Genomic DNA, 24,238 nt, shown 5'->3' with positions numbered 1-24,238 from the left:
TTATTTCAAATATTCATCAAATATGCAAGATCTATTTTTAGATGCATAGATCTCTTAGTAACACTGCCATTTAGATATATTTTTGTATATCGAAGCGTAATTTTTCAAGCCAGATATACGTGTTTTTACCATAATTTCTACATTAACACGTGTACTAGCCATATTCTTCCTTACATCATAATAACACCTAAAGGAAGGTGCAATAAGACGTATCTGAGTTTATGATAACAAGGCAACTAAAATGATTTTCATCTCTAATTACTATAAATATAAGTAAAAATAGGTTTCGGTAGTTATAAGAGCTTTCTGATTATGATCTAACAAGGCAAGTAAGATTATTCTAGCCCTAATTACTGTAGATTACATAATAATAGGTGTATTCTTTTTGTATTTTTGTGTAACCGTCTTATAACGGATACGAACGGCTCTACATATATAATAACTCATTTCGTATGTGTGTGTGTGTGTGTATATATATATATATATATATATATATATATATATATATATATATATATATATATATATATATATATATATATATATATATATATATATATATATATATATATATATATATATATATATATATATATATATATATATATATATATATATATATATATATATTCATAATTGGTGATTTTGTCAATACTGATGATTATTATCTGACCAGGTGATTGTAAGCTATTTAATTATCTATGACACACTACTAAAAACTAATTTTATAATCCTGTGACAAAGTAATATTGTCTCATATGAAATTCCTGATGGACGCTTTTGCAGTTTTTATGGGAATGATTGAGTGGTAGTTAACATTCTGCTGTGTGGTATGACTTTGACTGGACTGCCAAATATCCTTTATGTCACACTGTTAAACACTCTTTTATACTCGGAACTCCATGACATATATCGTTGTGCTGACATGAGCAATTTTCTTTTTTTTTCTTTTTTTCTTTTTTTTTTATGATCGATGATTGGTATTTAATAATCACTTTTTTTTTTCAATGGTCGATGATTGCCATTTAGTATCGTACGTATTTCTGTTGTAGGCTATGTATTTATCTACGTCACACTGCTGCAATATTACTTCATTACTTTTTGCAATATTCCGATGACAACATATATATATATATATATATATATATATATATATATATATATATATATATATATATATATATATATATATATATATATATATATATATATATATGTAACTTTCATATGGAAATTACGTTTCCAGAGTAATAGAATAGGGAAGAGCTTTCTTTAGTGGTATGGTGTATTAAGTTATACTATTGCACTATTAGATAATTTCTCGTATTCTAGATCACCAGTATAGCAATCTCCTGTGAGAGTACAGGAGGTCATTGCATTTTTGGTACACGTGTTATAGAAACTTGTACGTCTGACAGCTCGGTGCAGCACATTTGGCGAGCGCTCATTGGCTAATACGACTTGACACACCACAACCTCTACCAATGACAATAATGATAATTATTTGCTTTATTCAGTGTTTTGTATAGTGAACGAAATAAGCATGCCGTATTTTGGTCTATGTGGTTGTGAAGTTGCTTAAAAATGCGCGTTTTAAAAATAAGCAATATGAAACACTCGTCAGTCTGAAAATTTTAAGGTTAGAGTATTTTGGTCAAAGATGACGTCTAGTTTCATAAAATACATATATAAGAAAGGTATTTTGAAAATAATTATTAAACGCGGAAAACAAATCAACACGACATGTATCTAGGCCAGTAATGGGATAATTATACAGGGAGCTATGGAATTGGGAGTTTCGGAAAAGATCTCCATATTAAAAAAAAAACATAGATAACCACATTTATATCCATGTTGAAAAAAAAAAAAAATACAGGTCATGTATCTGGGTAGGTGGTGGGATAATGCTAAAGTCTGAGGACAGAAGAGGGAGAGAGAAATGCCAAGCCGTCGATATTATAGAAACTATAGACACATATGTGTTCCCATGATGAAAATGATATTCACACACACACACACACACACACACACACACAGGACATGTATCTTTTTGCGTGGATAATATAGGCAGATATGGAAATTTAAGGGGTGCAGTACGAGAAAAGAGGCTGAGAGACAGGCGGCGCGGCGCGGAGCGGCTGCAGTGTTTACAAGTGACAGGTGGGCGGAGGAAGCAGGATTTGAGGCACCGGCACGCTCTCTTGACATACACTGGTATCCTTCTTGGCACGTACTATGTACAAGCTCCTGGTGGCTGTGCTGGTGCTGGTGGCGGCGGCGGGTGTCTGCCTGGCCGATGTGGAGCAGACAGACGGTGAGGAAGGTAATAATAATGACAGTAAGACAACTGTGACGTGTGTTTTGAGTCTTTATTATTGTAATCATTTAAATTTCATAAGTGAGCATTTTGAATACCCGACAAGTCCTCCAGGTAGTGAATATTAATGTCAGTCTTGAGTTTAGGAAGCTTGAGTGAGAATCTACAGGACAGGACAGGGACAAGATGAAGGGTAGGTTCAGGGGTGAGGAAGATAGTTTGCAAGACAGCAGGGGGCAGGGTCAGGGATGTTCCTCACCTCTCTCTCTCTCTCTCTCTCTCTCTCTCTCTCTCTCTCTCTCTCTCTCTCTCTCTCTCTCTCTCTCTCTCTCTCTCGTCTTCTGTCCTTCTCCATGTCTTCTCTTCCTCTCTCTCCCCATGTCCCATGTCCCTCTCTCCTCTCCCTATCTTGGTCAGTAATCGGGGTAAGACAAGAAATGATAGATTCAAACTTGATGATAGTAATAATAAATTCTTTATTCCATAAAATATTGTTATTCTTGTTGGTTGAACATAGTCATAAATGTTTCAACACTAGTGAAAGTTGCTCTGACAGAACAAAAGGCAAAACAAAAAGTATAAACACAATTAAAAGACGTCTAGGACAGGCTTAAAATGTTTAAAATGTTTAAAGGGAGTTAACTAAAAGAATCTTCATCTAGATTTTAAAATTTGTAGACTCCCTGAGTTCTTGATAAAAGGAGGCAAATCATTCCATAGTTTGGGACCAGAGACAGTAGTGGCCCTCACCCCAGAGTCAGTGCTGGCTTTGGTACATAACAGGTCATTGAGTTACTTTGTGCTGCTTTTTTTTCCCTGACAGTTGGAAACTTCGTGTAGCATTTAGGATATAACCCAGACATAGTTTTATACATAGTTATGCATCTTTCAAAAAATCTATGTCTCTTATGGTCATTCATTGTAAATCTTGAATCATGGGAGTAACTTGACTATATATTTATGTGCATGAAGTGTATGTTATTGTACACACTATAAAAATCTTGTTAATGAGACACAGGTGATAGTGTACCATTTTTATCATTGTACAGGTGAGGTGTAAGACAGGTGGGTGTAGTGATGCCTGGGCCAATCAGCAGCTGACAGATATGCTACCCCCTTGCTCACTGACCCCCTCCTCCCCCCGCCTCCCAGATGTTAAAATGTTTTCCTTGCGGAGATTGTTCCAACGCACCTGGCACACCTGCTGCCGAACAAAACACCTGTGGACTTGTTAAAAGATCGTGTACTCATTAAAAGATCACCTGTTTTAAGGAGACTTTTAATGGGAAGTATTCTGTGTGTTTTGGATGTAAGATGAAGTATTAAGCATTTTCATAGTGAGCTGTTAATTCTGTACAGCAGCAGGTCCTGTATTTAGGGGGACGTTTAGAAAAAGAAGTACCTTATGGATCAAAAAACCTTTGTGGAAATGTTGCATATGGTAAAGTTTCCCCTAAAGTCCACTGATATCCCAGAGCCAGCCCAGAGAGAGGGAAAAAAAGTTGTAGGGATGAAAACATTTCTGCCTGTGTTGTCAGTTTGACTGGACACATTGTATCGATCAGCATTTTGGCACCTTGATCTTTTCTAGACCATCCTGCAGTTACATAATGACTAAATAGAACTGGGATAATTCATAAGTTTATTATCATAAGTATAATATCACTTCCTGCATCTGGATAATCTCTTCTTGTTAGTACTCTTCATAAGAACACAAGAACACAAGCTGCAAGAAGCCATCTGGCCTCCCTATATAGGACATGCCTACCTATTTCCACCAGTCATTCCCAGCTATAAATTTGTCTGATGTTGATGTTTTAAAGCTCCCTAGTGACTCGGCATTAACAACCTGATTACAGATTCCATGTTTTATCTACTGCTCCATTCCTTCCTGTCTCTTAACTTTTATGAATGCTATTGGGAGTGTCACTTTCAATAGCTCTTTTTATAATTTTTTAGTGCCTTAGACCCAGAATATATACTGTATACTTTCAATAGGTCTTTTTATAATTTTTTAGACCTTAGACCCAGAATATATACTGTATGAGGGAACAATTGGAGTGTCAGGCATAAGGAAAGATGTTCAAGTAATCCAGTGTACTTGATCCTTTTTATTTACCTTCCCTTGATGTCAATTGGTGTTCGGCAGACATCCCGGTGGTGGAAGGGTTTGGCGGCGAGGTGAAGGTGGTGGAGGAGAGTGATGTGCTGGTGCTGACCACTGACAACTTCCTGCATGTGGTTGGCCCCAAGACGGCCATTCTGGTGGAGTTCTATGCACCATGGTTAGTGTTGCCATGTGGATCTGTCTTTCCATCCGTTTGATTGTCTGTTTGTATATCTCTCTCTCTCTCTCTCTCTCTCTCTCTCTCTCTCTCTCTCTCTCTCTCTCTCTCTCTCTCTCTCTCTCTCTCTCTCTCTCTCTCTCTCTCTCTCTCTCTCTCTCTCTCTCTCTCTCTCTCTCTCTCTCTCTCTCTCTCTCTCTCTCTCTCTCTCTCTCTCTCTGAGCACCAGTAATGAAGCAAACCCTCCCTGATATAGGTGTGGGCACTGTAAGCGGCTGGAGCCAGAGTATGCTACAGCAGCCCAGGAGCTGAGGGAGGAGGGCATCAGGATAGCCAAGGTGGACGCCACAGTGGAGGAAGAACTGGCCAAGAAGTATGATGTGAGTGGCTACCCAACCCTCAAGCTTTTCAAGAAGGGGCAGTTTGTGGAGGACTATAGAGGTGCCAGGACTGCAGGAGGTGAGTGCTGTGTTTGGAGATGTAGTGATGGTGCTGTGTAGATATTGAGACACTGTGGTCTTCCATGTAGAGTAGGTGGCTTATTGGTGGGCCTTTTTTTTTTTTAGCTACCTTTGTTGACCTTGGTCATTGCCTGTCGTGTGTGTGTGTGTGTGTGTGTGTGTGTATATATATATATATATATATATATATATATATATATATATATATATATATATATATATATATATATATATATATATATATATATATATATATATATATATATATATAAAGGGGATTGTGTTGGTACACAGGATAAGAGAAGGATGCAAATATTAGAGCATGGAAGGAAAGTGTGTGACAGTACTGGAGCATTGGAGAGAAAAGAATGAGAAGATTTGAGAATTGTGGGAGGGAAATGTAGGGATGAAAAGAGAGTAGAGTATAAGGGTATTCTGTCGGGGGAATGTATTTGGTCATCCCTGTAGTCAGTTTGTAGGAACAGAGATCAAATACAGATAAAATTTCCAGCTTTATATTGGCTCTACCCAAACCCTCAATGCATCAGGCTTATAGGACAGTAGAGTTCTCCCTTTAGCTCTGCCAGTAACTTCACCTCTCCTTCCCCCTCCCCCCCCCAACAGCTCTTGTTGAGTACATGCGCATGCACGCTGACCCCAACTACACTCCCCCACCCTCGGAAGTTGTGGTCCTGTCTGCTGCAAACTTTTCTGAAGTTCTGGAGTCGAAGGAAGTTGTTCTTGTTGATTTCTACATGCCTGGGTGCCGCCACTGTGAGGCTGTGAGTACCATGTTGCTGGTGGTGGTGTCTGGAGGGTGCTGGGGGCATGGCCAGGCACTCCCAGCTACACTTGGGCTGGGTTACATCAGGTTAGGTCACATGTCTGATGTATGCATTGATGATGATTGATTCTTTGAGGTTAAATATCAGTAAAAAAATTATTTAACTTAAGGAGAAAAAGTGAATGATCAAATATCAGTAAAAAAAAAAAAATCATCTATGGAGAGAAAGTGAAGATGATCCAAGGTGATTTGCAGATTTATGCATTGATATAAAAAGTAGCAGAGAAAGACTAAGATCATTGAAATCCATTTGTATATTTATGTAGCGATAAAAGAAGTAGAAAAAGCTAATTATTAAAACCCACATGTAAATCTATGTAGTGATATAAAAGTAGTAGAGAAGTTGATCAGAATCCCTTTAAAAATTTGTAATGATATGAAGTAAAAAAAGAATACATATATAATCGTCAAAATTCATATGAAAAAGAATCATACACTTTTAATCCAATTTCTCATTGTTGTCTTCCACCATTCAGTGATGTACCTTCCACAGCTTGAGCCAGACTTTGAAGGAGCAGCACGGGATCTGAAGGAGGAGGGTGTCACGCTGGCCAAGGTGAATGGACAAGTGGAGAAGGACCTGTTCAAGGAGTACGACATCAGAGGATACCCAACGCTCATAGTGAGTCCTGTGTGTTTTGTCTTGGGATGCACTGTCTCTGTAAAGGATGCTTGTGCTTTATTTATTTTGTATCTCTTTTTGTATGCAAGATGGATAATTTTGTTGCCCTTGGTCAGTGCCCCTCCTGCTTAAAAAAAAAATGCAGGGTTACTTCTATTCAAACCAGCAAGTGTTATGACCTTGCTGTCAAATTATAAGCTTCCCATTAACAGGTGGAGGATGGGGTTGTTTAAACTTCCTCGTCTTACACCTACATCCATTTTATTTTCACGTGGAATCGCTTGTATTCAATCTGCAAAGTGTTATGTTACTGACAAAATCACGTGCACCCCATTTTCAGGTGTTCCGCAAGGGGAGGCAGTTTGAGTACAAGGGTCGGCGTGACCAGGAGGGCATTGTAGAGCACATGAAGGAGCAGGTCAAGCTGCCATCCAGGGAGATCGCCACAGTGCTGGAGTCAACTAACAACTTTGCCAGGACAGATGCCAACGTCATTGGATACTTCCCTGAGAAGAACGACATGTTTGAGGAGTACATCGGGGCAGCCAATGAGCTGAGAGGTGAGGAAGCTGTCTTTACCTACTTGTATGTTATGTTCACCTAATTATGGTTGCCTGGTTGTGATGTACATTAAATTAGGTTATATTCATAGGGTATTGTGATTTATTTGGGTGATCATTGCTAGTACAGCCAATCTCAACATTCCCAGTGTTTGGTAAGGAATATACATGGATGTTGAAAATCTGCAAGTAATTGGTGTCAACTAAAAGCTTCTATTTGGGAAGCTACATTTCTTGACATCTCTTCTACATGCTGTCTTCTTTAATTTCCTACCATGTCCTCTTGTGTGTCTGTTAGTCCCACACAAACAGATCTTTGTCAACTAGGTCCTTCCCTTTCAAAGCCCTTTATATAGCAATCAGGTCTTCTCTCTCTTTTCTCTGCTGTAATGTTGGAAGTTCTAATATCTTTAGTCTATCTTCATGAGATAAATCTCTCAGACTTGGAACCATTTTGGTTTCAGCTCTTTGAATCCTTTTTATATTCCTTGTCTTTTTTATTGGTGACCAAACAGTTGTGGCATATTCCAGTCTGTTTTGAATCATAGATTGTCAACTTTTTCATCATCATCTCATCCATGTAAGTAATTCCTTTTAATTTTTCTCAGTAACTCATAGGTTCCCCTGACAATATTGTTTGTTTTCTGGTAATAAATTATTGCATATTGTAATTCCCAAATCTTTTCTTCTCTGGTTTTCTTAATTTGTAGATCTCCCATGGTGTAGGATCTTGTCGGTCGTCTTTTGCTCTTCCCTAGCTCCATCACTTTGTATTTCTTTGCATTAAACTCCATTTACCATCTCCTACTCCACTCATATATTTTTTATTATTTTCCACTCTTTCAACAACTTTGCATCATCTGCAAATAAACTTGAATAGCTGTCAACCTCACCCACCATGTCATTAATATACTAGGAACAGTACAGGGGCCAGAACTGTCCTCTGTGGAACTCTACTTATAATTTGACACCGTTCTGATTTTTCACCCTTAATTATTGTTCTCATTTCTCTGTCCCATAAGAAGTCTGTTATCTAGTCCACTGTTTTGCCTTGCAAACCCCTAACATTTTTTTAATTTTCCATAACAAAGTAGGCATAGTCTATCCAGCCATCCCTCTCAGATTATATCAATTGCTCTACTGTAAAAACTCAATAAATTTGACACAAGATCTTCCACTGCTGAAACCAAATTGACATCCAGTCAAGGTGTATGATTCTTTGATATTTCATCCACCTGTCTAACAGTCTTTTCACATATTTTTGCAACAGCACTTGTTAGGACATCAGTCTGTAATTCAGTGGTTCTTCCTTATTAACTACATCCTTTGAAAATTGGTACTATATTGGTTCTTTTCCAGTCTAGAGATATTTTCCATGACAGTTTTTCTGGTAAGGTGTAAGTCATAAAGTATCCTATTAAGCTTGGACTGGTCTTTAATTTTTCAGGGAAGCTGCCATTCTTCCACACATTTGACAGTAGTGTTGCCAGTCACCTGAAGTTGAAGGCTAACACAGTCACTGTTATTATGCCAGAGATCTACCATTCTAAATATGAGGAGAAGGCCTTCAGGTATACCAAGGTAAGACCAAGAAATCAATAAAGATGTACTTGGTTTTACTTTGTCCGCATATTGAAATATTACTTTATAAACCTCTTCTGGTGACTTGTTTAATTGATCCTAACTGTCCTCTGTGCCATCATCAGACCACAGGGACATACAAAGAGATGGCTTCCTGGATCAGCAAGAAGAGTGTTCCCCTGGTGGGCCAGCGCACCAAGGAGAACCAGGCCTTCAAGTACGAGAACAGACCACTCATTGTTGTGTACTATGATGTCAACTTCTCACACCAGTACATTAAAGGTTAGTGTTTTGTGCTTTGGTTATGTTGGAATTGAGCTGGTGTTGCTCTAGACAGGTTTGGCAAATATTTTCCTGTTGTGCATAAGGGGTCTGAAATATTTTCCTGTTGTGCATAAGGGATTTCAAACCACACCATAATCTTAGGTCTTGATGAGGCTGTTTGACTACACTGTATTGTGTTTACTGGAATATTAATGCTTTTACTGCACTATGCAGTAATTCACAGCATTAAAATCAATGTATGGGATCTTTGAAAATATATGGAAGAAAGGGATATATATATATATATATATATATATATATATATATATATATATATATATATATATATATATATATATATATATATATATATATATATATATATATATATATATATATATAAACAGTGAATGCAAAGCAAGGATATAATAATTGTGTACTGTTTGTGGAGTGCAAATGCTTATTGATGTGGCAATGTGCTCTGTATATTGTAGACATGGGTGAACACACACACTGTTAGGTTAACTATTTTTGCCTTTGTTTCTTTCAGTTTTACTACAGTAGGTATTTCATTAAGTTTCTTTACTTATGATTTTTTTTCCTTTATTAATTTTTTTGCAATTAGCTAGTCTGTGAATTTCTGCTCAAGAAAGGAAACCAGTTTGGTTGTTTTTACTCTCAATTTCTTTGTTTTAAGATAGTGGCCATTTCATTACTTATGACTTTTTGGAGAACAATATACATATATATATATTTTTTTTGCTGTTAGCCAGTCTCTAATACAGTAGTAATTTCCAACTGAAAATGGAAATTAACTAGGTTTTGAAGTGTTAAGGAGACATATTTCATGTGTTCATAGGTTTTTTATTCTCTATTTAATCCATTTTAGGTGTATGCTGTGCTGTCATTTATTACTTGTGATTAGCCAATCACTCATAGTAATTTCTACCCAAAACTAGAAATTAAGTAGGTTTTGAAATGGACTGATTTCTTGGAGGTTCTAGAAGACTGGCTGCTGCAAACATATGGTGCAAGATTTTTATAACTTATCTTTACAGCCAGTCCCAAAGTGTGATTTCTTGCAGATACACAGTTCATCCGCAACAAGATTCTCCCTGTGGCAGACAAGTACAGAGACATCACCTTTGCCATTGCCAACGAGGAACAGTTTGAGGATGAAATCAAGAGCCTGGGGTTGGAGGACTCTGGAGAAAATGTTAATGTGGGTGCTTTCTCTGCCAAATTCAAGTGAGTGGATGTGCCTTTCCTTCCTCTGAATGTGTATCTTAAGTTTACAAGTCTGTCTATATACTAGGCTGGTAGTCCCACATGGAGTGATCCAGACAAAGCACCACACTGTCTTTGCCTGCCCCATCAGCCCTGGTGGAAAGGGATACTCTTGTGGATCATCTTAATACACCTCAGGAGCTTAGGCATGGCACAGCTGGCCACATAAATTTCCTAGTAGCTATAGAATTTTAGGTCCTTACTCACTCACTCTAGTAAGCCACCTCTTGTACCTTGCAATGCCTTTCTCTTGTTCTAACCACAGACTCTCTTTGTGGCAGGTACCCAATGGAGCCTGAGGAGGACTTCAGTGCTGATGTGTTGGAAGAGTTTGTTAAGCAATACAAGAAAGGTGAGTTTTTCATGTTTTCATCTTAGATACTCCTGATCTATCCTCTTTTACCTTCACACATACAACATAGCTTCATTTTAACATACTCTTAATTACTTCTTGTACCTTCACACACAACCACATACCTTTATCTTGCCTCTTTTATCATCACACATCACATAGCTTCAAGATGCGTTCAAATCTCAGCTCTTACTTGCACATATACCAAATAGCTTCATTTAAAGATACTCCTTGTCTCTCCTCTTTTACCATCACATATACCACATAGCTCTAACCTCAACCCAAGAGGTGTTTTAATTTGTACATAACATTTCCAGGCAAGGTGCAGCCCTACCTTAAGTCCCAGCCAGTGCCCAAGAGACAGGAGGGGCCAGTGAAGGTACTTGTGGCTCGGAACTTTGAAGACGAGGTGATAAATACGGAGAAGGATGTCTTGGTGGAGTTCTATGCCCCCTGGTGTGGCCACTGCAAGAACCTGGAGCCGGTGTACAAGAAACTGGCCAAGCAGCTCGCCAAGTCCAACCCAGACGTGGTGGTGGCCAAGATGGATGCCACAGCCAATGATGTCCATCCAGGCTTCAAGGTGGATGGCTTCCCCACCCTCTACTTCGTCAAGGCTGACCAGAAGGATAACCCCATTGCGTTCAATGGTGACCGCTCCCTTAAGTCTCTCAAGGTAAGGTTTATAGGGAACTGACTATGTGTGTGTGTGTGTGTGTGTGTATACATAAGACAACTGAAGGAATATTGATTTATCATTATCACAAGACATAAAATATTCAAACATTGATATTCATTGTTGCAGGAGTTTGTCATCCGAGAGTCCTCAAGCAAAGGAGGCAACAAGACAGCTAAGGATGAGCTTTAGTACATTAAGGGCCAAGATAGGATGGTGTAGTGTAGCTTAGCAAGTGTAGTTGTTGTAGTAGTAGCAGCAGCAGTAGTATGGCAAAATATTGGTGCAGTTCCTGTTAATTTTCTGGGGATTTTTTTTTTTTTTCTCCACCATGTTCTTGCACAGTTGAAACATGACACAGGTAAGCTACTCTTAGGCTTTTAATTTTCCTTTTGATAATTTTTTTTTTTTTTTTTTTTTTTTTTTTTTTCTGACTGCATTCTTGGTTTTCATTGCTTTTGGATCACTTGAGTTTTTTGATGACTTCATTCACTGCATTATTTTTGCATTGTTGTTGACTGACCTGACCTGTGCAGGATGTCCCCACAGGAGCTTGTCATTGTGTTGATCTGAGTCAGTACTTAGCATAACATAGAGTAAGCAGCTAGGGTTGGTTTGCTCTACACAATATTTGTGTAGTGACACTCTCAAAGTTATAACTTACACTGCTCATGTCATAATGAGCATGTGAACTGTGCAGCAAACACTCTGTAATCAGATCAGTGGAATGTGTGATAAAGATCTGAGACAACTGAAATGTAAATATTTGGTACATGGCCTTAGCTCTGTTGATATTGGTAGTATTGTATAGGTGTTCAAGAAATCTTATGACCACTGTGCCTCAATTTGGTACCCTTCTTAAAAATTTCACTCAGACCATCTTGGGAAGCAAAGCTTAGACTTGGAGAAGTTGTTTAGAATGGTGTGCTTTGGATTTTTACAAAAAAAAATATGATATACAATTAATTTATAAGTGTGTCCATGGCCCTGCAAACATCAAATTTAATTACTTTCAGAAGTATGAATATTTGATGTATAAGAGTGTTTACTGTATATAAATGGTAGTGTGTGAGGAGTGCAAGACTTTCCAGGTTGTGTGGTATGGCAGTACCAGTCATTGTCCAGACTGTGAGTGTTGTAGTACCAGCGAATCCTGTGCTTGGTAACGTAGGGTGCACTGGGTAGCCAGGTTGTGTGGTATGGCAGTACCAGTCACTGTTCGGACTGCGAGTGTTGTAGTACCAGCGAGTCCTGTGCTTGGTAACGTAGGGTGCATTGGGTACTGGCTGCCATGTTTAATGCCACAATTCCATGCATATTTAACTTTAATATACTAAATAATGCATTCCCAATTTCTCAATTCCCATGTGAAATATCGTGATTTTCTAATTTTCTAAAAATAAAATTTGTTACATATGGAATATTTAATTTATCAAGCAGGCTTTTAAATGTTAGTTATGGAAGTGAATGAAATGAGTAGTGAGTTGGCAAGATGTGTTTGAGGACAAATTAGTTCTCTTCTATTTCCACTCTAGCAAGACGTGCTTGAGGATGAATCAGTTCTCTTCTATTTCCACTCTATAACAAACTGGTCTTCCTTGCCTAATTGCTCCACTCCTTTCATCTCTGTTTCTATCCAGTCTTCTGTACATTTCTATCTTTCCACATAAACCCATCATGTTATATAATACAATAATGGTATTTAAATAATCTTTTACAACATACATACATACACTCAAAGACTCAACACAGTGTACGAGACCATGATGAAAAATTATAAATGCATCATAATTATAATACATAATTTTCAGCTTTAAACAATTACCAAAAATATTCAAAGTTCATGCCTTATAAAGTAAAAAGTTTTATAAGCACAATCCCCTGTCAAGTGAGTCGTATATTTATAGGAATACATGTACCAAAAAACAAAACTGGATATGTCCAAAACAGGCACAAAAAGTTGTCAGTCTCGATCAACATAGCAGTATTTACATCAATGAGCAAGACCAGTGCACAGTTTTAACAAATTGTCTTTATTGAGGCACAAGTAACATGATCCCAATAGTTCTGGAGGGTAGTGGTGGTGGTGATGCATCCCCCATCCTCCACTACTGTACAGTGGCAGGACAGTCATTCACTCAGGCCTTTGTGATAATTGTCTGATTGGTAACATTTCATATTAGTGAAGTGCCCTCCCAGGGGGTCATTACATGGTGACAGCCTCTTACAGCCAATTTGTCATACCCACCTTTATCTAAAATTTTGTTTCTGTAAAGCATCAAAGGGGATGTTACATGATCTCTCTGTGGGCATTTTGTTTTAGTAATGGTACTCAGTAGTCAGTTTCATACTTTGTGCCATACCTGTTAAGTTTCCCTTTAATGTGTTCTCTCACTATGACTTTTTAAAGGTGATTGATTGATTGATTGCATTTCTTTGGGTGTTCCTGATAAGAAAATCCTTATCAAACATTCTCACAATAATGAAAACCCATGGAAATCCTAAGAACTTTAGAATGTTGGAGCTTGTTGACACATTTAAGAATTTGAGCCACAATTTGCAGTTTGGCTTCAAGAGATGAATGAATGCAACACCCAACCACTACCTCCTTGTAGCTAAGCACTTGTGGCCTTCACCTCAAAAAGCATAGATTTCCCTTAAAAAATTATCTAGCTTCTCGCATCCCAAAATAAATGTCCCAGTAAGACTATATAGAGTGTGGTAATAGTAATCTGGAGATCTCTCTCTCCCTGAAAGTTCACTAACATTTCACCAGGTGTAAAAATATGGACTGATATGCACTATGTCTTTATAGAGCCAATGATTATCAAGCCAGCTAAATCTCAATCACATGGATACATTATACCCTTTTGTTAAGGTGAAGAAGGGTCAGTGTCACACAAGGTTCCTTTCTGAATACTGGCATGATGGAGATTCCAAACATGGGATTCACATAGACTTTGCTATGCTTTTCCAGTCACATGTATGCATTGTCTGTTGTGAAGCTTGTAGTGCTGCTTGTCCTGTGGGATCTGTCTTCATGTGGTAACCACTAACCTTGCAACTAGATCGGCGAATATTTTTCAGCTGAGTTTACCTAGAGATGTTTTTTCTTGGTAATGCAGCATTATTCATTGTAGTATATTTAGCAGTGAATAACTTGTTAAATTGCACAATGAATAACTTTGTTGATTTTCAAAGTTTGCATAGTGGATGACTTAGCATATCAAAGTGAATTTCAAAGTTTGCATAGTGGATGACTTAGCACAATATCAGTGAATTATCATCCACTATTCATTATCGTGTTGTTGTTGACCTGACTGTCATGGCGCATTGTATTGATACAGTTCATTCTTGTGGTGATGTGACCCTACTGTCATGCCACTTTATATTAATAGTCAGTCTTGGTTCTGGCAGGGCAGGTGTGTACTCTCAGCAACTCACAGCACTGCATTCATAGGAGCTGGGAATGCATCGGGTGCTGATACTCTTACACATACACACACACACACAACACATCCACACACACACACAAACTGCCATGCCTCAGTCAGCGTGTGTATATCCTCCATCCACTTGTGTTTGTCCTCTTCACGTCTCCAGGTCTATCCCACCTGTGTGTCTGCCCTCATCTTGTCTCCAGCACTCAAACACAATAACTTTTCAGTCTAGTATGAACATGAGTGCCTTCAGTAAGAAGCGTCCAAGTTTTCGTAATGGTCCCTTCCTCTTCTTGACAATGCTAGGAACGTCGAATACTGTGGAGTCAAGGCTGATCTCGTCCAGGTGTGGTGCGTTGGGGCGATGGGAGCCTGGGGAGGGACGGATGAGGAGGAACAGTCAGTTTTTTAGTGAATGCAGATGTTGTGTACTGGAGTAACTTGTCTATTTTTACATTGTACAGTATTGGGCACATGAGTGGCAGGATTCGTTTCTTTTATATCAGACTAATACATCATTAGTAGACAAGTAAATAATAATAATAGGAGAAGGCAACAGACCATTTTAAGTTGAGAACTGGTCACATAAGAAAAGGGAAATGAAATGTGAATGTAAAATAACTTTTGCTTTCTCTCCTTGCATGCTCGGATACTCTTATCCTCTTGTAAATATCCCTGCACTACCTCCTCCCATTTCACAGAGGTCATCTCTTGCACCCACTACATCAGTTTTGTTTACAGTAAGCAGGGAAGTAGTGCTGTATGACTATGTATGCTTACAAAAATGTGAGTTCTGTGAGTGAATGAGTGTTAGTGTAGATGGTAGGAGAATATGTAGATTTGAAGGGTTACTTGCTGGAGGAAGACTGTTTTGAGTATCTAGGCTTGCATGTTGCTGTGGGTGAAGGAACAGATTTAGTAAAGATTGAGTGAATGAAGGTTATGAAGAAGAATAACTGCATTTAGCTGTTGGTTGCTGGGAATGAATGCAAATAGAAAGAATACAGTAAAATCCCTCTTATCTGGCATCAACGGGACCGCCGACATGCCGGATACTTGAATATTGCCGGATACTTGAATAGAAGTGAAATTATGTCCACAATCACCACCCTACACTCAAGCATCTAACCATAACAAAGATCAGCTGATCTTAATCAGCAGCTGATCTGATCAGCTGCTTAAGTGTAAGCACAACACGCTTCCTCTTTTCTACAACTTTAGGCATGATGAAGGCATCAGGCGATAAACAGTGCACACGCGGGACTGAGTCACTGAGTAAACACAGTGCAGTGGGCCGTGGGTGGCACGAAGCAGTGCGCTCTGGTGGTGAGGGGACAAAGTATGCCTCGCACAGGAATTTTAATCAATTTTATGAGTACACATTGATTTTTTATTGATTTTAAGGCTCGGGGAAAAATGTGCCAGATACTAGAAGCTGCCAGATACTCGAATGCCGGATGAGAGGGATTTTACTGTAACAGGTATAGGGTGCTGGACATCACTTTAGAGTCTGCAACATGGGAACAAGAGAGAAGAGGGAATTGAATGTAAAAAAAGGTGGTGTCTGAGGAATGTCATGTACAGATAGTGTGAAGTGAAGTGAAGTGAAGTGAAGTGAAGTGAAGTGGTGTGGAGGATAGATAAATGTTTGCAATATAAGGATTGAGTGAAGTTATAGGTAAATGGTTCATAATGATAGATAAAAGGTCTTTTGTAAGGCCTGGCTGAGTTAACAGAGCAGAGAGTATTATGCTTCATGCTTGCAGAGAATGGATGAATGTGTTTTTGGTGAGGAACAACATTTGAATATACAGAGGCAAGAGGTGTAGGACAAATATAATGGGATGGATGGGTAGATGGACAGTGTGAAGAATATCAGGTGTAAAAGATGTACAGAGCAAAGGAGAAAGGTTGTGCATGATGGGACTGAATGGAGAATGGTTATAGAGATGCAGGGACGGTGAGTGTGACTTAAAGTAGGTGCAAGAACAATGATGGTTGGTGCATGATGGTGCTGAATGGCAAGTGTTACAGAAATGCATGAATGTAACATATGTGATGGCCTGGATTCTCTCTTCGTTACTTACCCATTCTCTCTCTCTCTCTCTCTCTCTCTCTCTCTCTCTCTCTCTCTCTCTCTCTCTCTCTCTCTCTCTCTCTCTCTCTCACTCACTACAGCCCACAGACCCACAGGATGTCCCCCCACAGTATGTTTATGAACCCACAGTCACTCACCATGGCCTCTTACATAGAAGAAGCGTGACTTGCATGACTTACCATCCTTAGAGTGTGGACAAGCAGACTTTGCTACATTAGAAAACCACACCATGAAGTCTGTGTAGCGTTTGATCTCCTCATCGGAAATGCTTCTGTAACCTTTGTTGACGACCCCAAGCACGTCAGCCTGGAGGGAACAAGAGGACCACATTGTATACTGGGGCTCCAAGAAGAAAACACATTCCTAATAATTTTTTTCAGAGATGCTGTACTTCCAGAGATGTATTGTCTCTTGAAAGAATTTAATAAACATGCTCTGTCTATTGTGTACAAGAAAGAAATTCTGTTAAGTTTATAATAAAGTTTACATTTTCATAGTATCTTTCACTTCAATCTTTCACTGCAACTCTACAGATAAATAAATATACACGAGACTGAAAAGGGATGGGAGATTGATTCAAAGGAACTGTGCTGACTAAACTTCAATAGAAAACTAACTGCACAAAAAAATACAGTGTGGAGGAGATCTGATGCAGCACATCTGGGGAGACTGCATATGTGTCTTACAAAATTTCTCTAGCATGTGTCATACAAAATTAGTCTGCTAGAGAAAGTAACTATTGAAGTTCACAAAATTCTTTCTCTTATATTCCTGTCTTCCTACCACCTAGTTCCTGTTCCTGTCAACACAAAATCCTGGAACTATTTCCATCAATTCCCATCTTCTACTACTGAGTTTATTTTTGTCACCCTCTCACAATCCTGGAGGTAGTATTCCCATCCTCCTGTCATTAAGTTTCTTATTCCCATCCTCCTATCATTGGGATTCTATCCATGTCACCCTCACGAGATCCTGTGGCTACTCCCCCATCCATCATCCTACCAGAGTGATAAGCTGGATACTGATTTCTCCAAGGTCGTCCAGGTTGAGGAGAGAGCTGAGTCCTCCCTTGCCACCAGCCTTGGCCTCTGCCTCGCCATACTCGCTGGCCCGGGCCGAGTCGCTATGGTCTGGCACGTCCTCCAGCTCCTGCAGCCGTTCATCTGAGTCTGTCCGGCACTCCATTGTCTCTCCTGCACAGATAGACAACTAATTAATACAGGAAATAGAATGATACCTATATATATATCTATACACCAGATTGGCAACCCCACACAGGCTTGGCCCAGACAAAGACACGAAAACAACACATAGCAGTTAATGGTCGGTGAGAGGGAAGATTCTGGGGAAGATAAGGAGGGAGATGGAGAGATGGAAATGTGTTAGAACTGCAAAGAATGGGAGTCAGTGAGGAGGATACAAGGACAGAAACAACTGACAACTAGAGGGGACTCAAAACATGGCACCAACCCTTACTCTATAAGAAACAGGGAAAGCACAAGAAGTTAATGGTTGGTGAGAGTACTTGCCTGTTTCATTACAGGTGGCTGTGGACATGTCTGAGGAGGGAACTGTGTGGCCGTCACTGTGATCAAAGGAGTCGTCACTGTCATCCTTCTTGTTGACCTGAGGTGGAGTGCATACAAGTGTTTAGGAGGTGGAATGTGTTTAGGGAGTGGAGTGCAGAGGTGTTAGCTGGGTGGTGTGGGTGTGTTAGGGTGGTGGAATGCTGAGTGCTTATCAATATAACTTAAGATTATAGTAGGTCTATCAATTTTACTTCATATATTCAAAATGCTGTGAGAGTTAGAGATGAAGTGTAAGATGTGTTAGGGAGCTCTTCAGTTTAAGATCATAGCAGTTTTAATCAATTTTGCTTCATATATTAAAACTGTCAAGCCTATATAAAAGTATTACTTTACAATGACATGGTTTTCTGAAATAGAAGTCATCAAGGAAAAGGCGTGTGTGTGTGTGTGTGTGTGTGTGTGCAGATAGCTGTGGCCTCACCTCACTGCTGGTGGATCCAGCTGACACACGGCGGCCACTGCCTGAACTTGCCACAGTGCCATTGTTGCTGGAGGCCTCGCTGGGGGTGGGGGTAGGGGTGCGGGTGAGGGATGGGGTGGGGGTGAGGGCATCCAAGGGCTCAATAGGTGTGGAGGTCTTGGTCACATCCAGATCAGGGTCCGGGTGAAGGAACGAGGAGAGAGTGGTGGGCTCGTGGTCCCGATCCCGGTCCCTGTCCCTGTCCCGGTCATGTTCACGAGCAGGGGACGGCCGGGCCAGCAGGCTGAGCAGGATGGGGTTGGGTGCCCCGTCCTGGCGTCGGTCACTCGGCAGCAGGGGCTCTGGCAGGCTGGAGGGGGCCAGGGTGATGTTTGGGGGTATGGTGTCCATGGCACCACTGCAGCCGTCGCCGACGTCCACTGACAGTGGCTCCATGGGGGACATGCCAGAGAAGGCCACACGTCGTCCCCTTGTGCGGCCAGACTCAGAGATGTCGTTGTCACTGTCGCTGTCGATGGCACAGTTGTCGTCACGCAGCGGCTCGGCTGGCTCGCTGTAGTGCAACTCAAAGTCAAGTGGTGAGCCAACTCTCTCCTTCTCTTCTGCATCATCACCACCACACTCACCACCGTCACACACATCCTCCTCTGCCTCCTCTACATTGTCTACCTCCACAGCCTCCACCTTCTTCACAACCTCCACCTCCTCTTCCACCGTAGTCCTGTCCTCCCAGCCAGCGTTCTCCCTCTCCGCCTCACTGTCACTGTGTGTGCCACTCTCCTTGGCGGCATCACCCACTATTGCACTCATGTCACCGCTATCACTACTATCACAGCCTGATGATGTCACTCCGCTACTGCTGCTCTCTGATGGCGCTCGGGGGAGTGTCTCTGATCCCTCTGCCTGGGATGTGTTGTGAGAGGTGTTGTGTGGCTCCTCCATTTCCTCGTTGCTCTTGGACAGGCCAATGGCAGAGTCTGGGGACGGCACACACAGTTCGTCACGCGGACGTTCTTCCTCCACATCTGCCGTTGTCACTAGAGCATTGTCCAGCACACGGGTTGGTGCTGCATCAGTGTGCTGCTGTAGGGAGAGAGAGAGAGCAGTTCAGGTTATGCATCTGTCTGTCCGTAGTACTTTTGGACCATGTCCATCTGTCTGTAGTACTTCTGAACCATGTCTGTCTATCTATCTCTAGTGCTTTTTGAACCATGTCTGTCTGTCTGTCTCTAGTGTTTTTTGAACCATGTCTGTGTGTCTACTTGTAGTGTTTTCAACCATGTAAGGAGGAGTAAGGAGTGACTGGACATGAAAATGTTATTCAACAAGAAATAATTTGTTCAAGCTTGAAAAATTGAATTTAAAAAATACAGGAAGAAATTAGTTCCCAACTAAAGTGCTAGATGAATGGAATAAACTCAGTGATCATGTTGTAAATGTCAAGTCATTAGGGAGCTCTAAAATGAGATTAGACAAATCTAAAATGAAGATGACAGGTTTTCACCTGTCACAGATAGATATGTTTCATGTAGGTTTGATGACTTCTAGCAGCTTCCCTTATTTTCTTATGTTCTTATGTTGAAAGCACAACTGAAGTGACTGGGCAGAACATATTACTTGCAAGCACTACTGAAATGAATGGGCAAGACAGTGTTACCTTAGCCCGCTGGCTCTCAGGGGAGGAGTAGGGCCGCTCCTCCTCCCCCTCCTCCTCGTGGTCAGTGCCGGTGTCCCACTCATCACTGAGTGTTGAGAGTGTCGTCACCGCTGCTGCCACCGCTGACACTGCTGCTGCAGTGTTGACCACAGGAGAGGGCGAAGACTGTCCCGTGGGGCTCTTACTATGGCTTCTGTGATCGCTGTTCACATGCTTGAGGTCCTTCTTGGGCACAGCACCACTGGCTGCATTCGACTCTGTGGTGGTCTTGTTGGCTGAGGATTTTGCCACGTCTCTCATCACTGCTGCTGCTGCCACTGCTGCTGCTGCTATTGCTGCTGTGCCACCGCCACCACTACTGCCTCGCTTCAAGTGACCCTCAGATTCTGGCAAGCCATCCAGGTCAGACTCTGAAGCCGTCTGTGGGAGGCAATGGCGGTTAGTGTGGGGACTGTGGGGGAGTGTTAACTGTGAGTGTTACTGTGGGTGAATTTGTAGCTTTCTTCAATGAATGAAAGTCTGATATCACATAGTTACTGGCTTGTGTTACACACTTATCATTAGCAGTAGTTGTGGGGATGGTGGTGGTAATAGCAGTTGAAGTAATGATGCATGTTTAGGGTGTTAGGTGATTATGACAAACACTGTAATTATTATCATTATTATTATTATTTTTATTATTATTATTATTATTATTATTATTATTATTATTATTAGCAGTAGTAGTAGTAGAGTAGTATTGGTAGCAATAGCAGTAGGAGTAATAGTATGTTTAGGGCATTAGATAACAAGAACAGTTAATAATGAGCATGCGGGTCATCAGCACGGTCAAGAGGGAGCTTAGAGAGATCAATGACTGATTGTCTTCAGCCTCTTTCTTATTGCTGCAATGTTGCATCTCTTGCTGTTTTCTTGCTATTTTTCATGCTAACTGCTCTTCTGATCTTGCTAATTGCATGCCTCCCCTCCTCCCACTGCCTCATTGCACAAGACTTTCTTTTTTCTCTTATCCCTATTCTGTCCATCTCTCTAATGCATGAGTTAACCAGTATTCTCAACCATTCATTCCTTTCTCTGGTAAACTCTGGAACTCCCTGCCTGCTTCTGTATTTCCTCATTCTTATGACTTGAACTCTTTCAAGAGGGAGATTTTTCAGGACATTTTCCTGTTTTTTTACCTTTCTATCTGACATCTTATGAGAAATTGCAATAAGTGGGCCTTTCTTTTTTGCTCATAATTTTTTTCTCTTGGCCAGTGGCCCTCTTACATAAAAAAAAGAGCATATTAACACCAATAACAATGACAATGACATATGAACAGCAATGGCAAAAGATAAACATATCAAGAGAAATACCCAATGACTTTTTTCCTTCCCAGCGCCTCACCTCCGACATCTCTGAGGACAGTGGTGTCTGTGAACCAGTGGAGCCAACATCACTGGAGGAGGCCACCGAGCCACTGCGAGCCGCTGACATGGACAGTAGGAAGGAGAACTGGCGGTAGGTGAGCGTCTTCACCACCACCATCAGGTCTGCTGGCGTGAACCTGCAGCAGGAGAGGATGGGGATGCTTCAGAACATAACATAAGAACACACTTACTGTGTCCCCTTCATGCTGTCCTGGTGTGTGGGGTTGACCAGCACACAGATCAACCACTCCCTAGCTAGCCACCTCATGGCCTGCTGTTGTCAGTTATCATTCTCACTCACTAGTAAGAAAATAGGATGAAACTGGATAAAACTGGACAAATTTACTCTTCTGTTTTCCAAGTCACCAGCACCAAACTACCAACCCAATCCTTGCTATGAGTTAGTTATCCTTCCTTCCCTAAGACTTAACTAATTTCACTCATTTAGAAGAGAGAGAGAGATAAACACATGAACATGACAGCCTCACCCTTCAGTCTTCTCAGCCAGCAGCACCAAGCTATTTAACCAAACCCTGCAATCAGTCAGTTATCTTTCCTGCCCTAAGGCTCATTTAAAAAGACAGAGAGACACACACAAAAATGAACAGCCTCACCCTTCAGTTTTCTCAGCCACCACCATGATCTCCTTGTCTGAGAGGTTGTGGTGCACATCCTGGAAGAGGCTGCACAGCAAGTTGTACCTCGTCTGCTTGTCTGGCAACCCCACCAGGTACACTCCTCGGAACCTACTCAACAGCTCATGGTCCTGCAAACATAACACCATAAGAATACAAGAAATAAATAAGGGAAGCTGTATGAAGCCATTAAGCCTACAAGTGGCAGGACCTGTAAGAGACGTGCCTGCCTAAGGTGAGGTGAGGTAAAATGAGGCAAGGTAAGGTGCAGTTAAGGTAGCTGAGCTGAGGTTAGCTGAAATAAGGCAAGGTGAGGTAAAATAAGATAACCTTGTGTGTTACTGCACCTTACCTAACACTAAGAGGCAAAATCTGCACCAGAATCTTAACATACCTATCTTATCTACCTGATCCAACCAAACAAGAGAATGTATCATAAGAATACTATAATATTTCTTCTCTTTCCTTTATCTTCCAGTTCTTCCTTTTTCTCGTCCCTTCAGTCACCTCCGCCTATTTCATTCATGACACATCTTCACTCATTTACATGCACTTATTTCCACATCAACTATGCATCATCTTCATCATTCTCTTCTCCTTCACTTATCTCCTCAAATAACCTTTCCTCTCACCTTTACAATGCTCCTACACACACACATTAACCTCTATGCTACATTTTGGTATGCATTTCTCCTTTCTTCAAGTTCCTTTGTTTCCACAACATGATACCTATCTGCTTCACTGAATAATAATAATAAACAAAAATTTAAGGTTTTCATTCAATGCCACACGACTGGAGGCACAATACTTTTTTTCTGGATACGAGGAATATATCTCACCCATCTAATCAGACCCACTGTTGCTCACCCTCACTGATTGGACTAGAGGTGACAAACTGACAACACAATACACAGCACACACCTTGTACAGCATCCATGGGGAGCTGGTGGCGGCGACAACAATGATTCCGTTATTATCTGGATAGGGAGAATCCACATCATCGCCGAACACATCCTCATCATCGTCGGGAGGTGCAGAAGGGCGCGGCCGAGAGCTGGATGCCCTGCTGGATGCCCTGCTGCCACTGACGCCATTCACGCCACGGCCAGCACTCACTAGGCTGTCTGTGGGGTTGATACTAGACTTGGGATCCTTAATCTTCAGCTTCCTTGGGCCAAGTTGTGTGAACAGCTCATCCCTGAGGCTCTGGATGGCAGAGTTGCAAGATGGGTCTCTGTCATGGTTGACAAAGATAGCGTCAATGTCATCCATGAACACCAGGGAGGGGTAGTTGTCTCGCGCCTGGTCAAACAGCTTCCGAACTGCTGCTGCGCCTCGGACCTGGTTGGTGTGGACGCCGTACAGTGGCATCTCACACACATTGCTCATCTGTTTCACCAGGTACGTCTTCCCTGCACCTGGTGGCTGAAGGGGGAGGGAAAGGGGAGGTGTGTGTTAATCAGACGTACACAAGTACACTCTTAAAGGCACATTCTGAAACACTTCTGTGTTGCAGCCCCACTATTTTCAAAAAGGCTCTAGTTGAAGTTACATAAGGTTTTAAAGGCATTTTTATGGTTCAAGTGACAGATTAACAAGATTTTAAAATTATGAACAGGAGAAACACTCTTGAGAAACAGGCTAATCATCTCTGTGGCCTTGGAGAGCAAAACATTTCAAAATGCAGGTCTTACATGTCAGGTATACAAGGCAATACAACGATGTGTAGCAATGCAGATG

The 24,238-nt window shown here is 40.9% G+C and overlaps 2 protein-coding genes across 4 annotated transcripts in view; one reads left to right on the top strand and one right to left on the bottom strand.

Annotated features, from left to right (window-relative positions):
- Window positions 1–2,135: 2,135 nt before the first annotated feature.
- LOC135112537 (protein disulfide-isomerase A4-like) lies at window positions 2,136–12,665 on the top strand. 2 transcript variants are annotated; one of them, XM_064026982.1, is made up of 12 exons: window positions 2,136–2,314; window positions 4,467–4,602; window positions 4,859–5,061; window positions 5,688–5,845; window positions 6,401–6,529; window positions 6,870–7,089; window positions 8,537–8,670; window positions 8,796–8,952; window positions 10,020–10,182; window positions 10,503–10,573; window positions 10,891–11,249; window positions 11,379–12,665. In XM_064026982.1, the coding sequence occupies exons 1-12, from the start codon at window positions 2,236–2,238 to the stop codon at window positions 11,439–11,441; spliced, it is 1,872 nt and encodes a 623-aa protein (XP_063883052.1). In that variant the 5' UTR covers window positions 2,136–2,235; the 3' UTR covers window positions 11,442–12,665. The 2 variants fall into 2 exon arrangements, with proteins under 2 accessions (XP_063883052.1, XP_063883050.1); XM_064026980.1 differs by having other exon boundaries at window positions 2,137–2,323.
- A 280-nt stretch (window positions 12,666–12,945) lies between these two features.
- Window positions 12,946–24,238, bottom strand: part of LOC135112536 (dentin sialophosphoprotein-like) — a 56,293-nt gene continuing 45,000 nt past the window's right edge. The window contains exons 3-11 of one of the 2 annotated variants that reach the window (XM_064026978.1): window positions 23,420–23,923; window positions 22,478–22,629; window positions 21,841–22,000; window positions 20,455–20,874; window positions 18,798–19,880; window positions 18,317–18,413; window positions 17,790–17,980; window positions 16,967–17,093; window positions 12,946–15,061 (exon numbers count right to left, since the gene is read on the bottom strand). In XM_064026978.1, coding sequence (XP_063883048.1) covers window positions 14,913–15,061; window positions 16,967–17,093; window positions 17,790–17,980; window positions 18,317–18,413; window positions 18,798–19,880; window positions 20,455–20,874; window positions 21,841–22,000; window positions 22,478–22,629; window positions 23,420–23,923 — 2,883 coding nt within the window. In that variant the 3' untranslated portion in view covers window positions 12,946–14,912. The remainder of the gene's footprint in view (window positions 15,062–16,966; window positions 17,094–17,789; window positions 17,981–18,316; window positions 18,414–18,797; window positions 19,881–20,454; window positions 20,875–21,840; window positions 22,001–22,477; window positions 22,630–23,419; window positions 23,924–24,238) is intronic. The other variant, XM_064026979.1, reaches the window with a different exon arrangement.

This window comes from Scylla paramamosain, chromosome 24 (assembly GCF_035594125.1).
Source record: "Scylla paramamosain isolate STU-SP2022 chromosome 24, ASM3559412v1, whole genome shotgun sequence".
In the NCBI taxonomy this organism is placed as follows: Eukaryota; Metazoa; Arthropoda; class Malacostraca; order Decapoda; family Portunidae; genus Scylla; species Scylla paramamosain.
The sequence above is the reverse complement of the archived record's forward strand: the minus strand, read 5'-3'. Positions and strand labels throughout refer to the sequence as shown.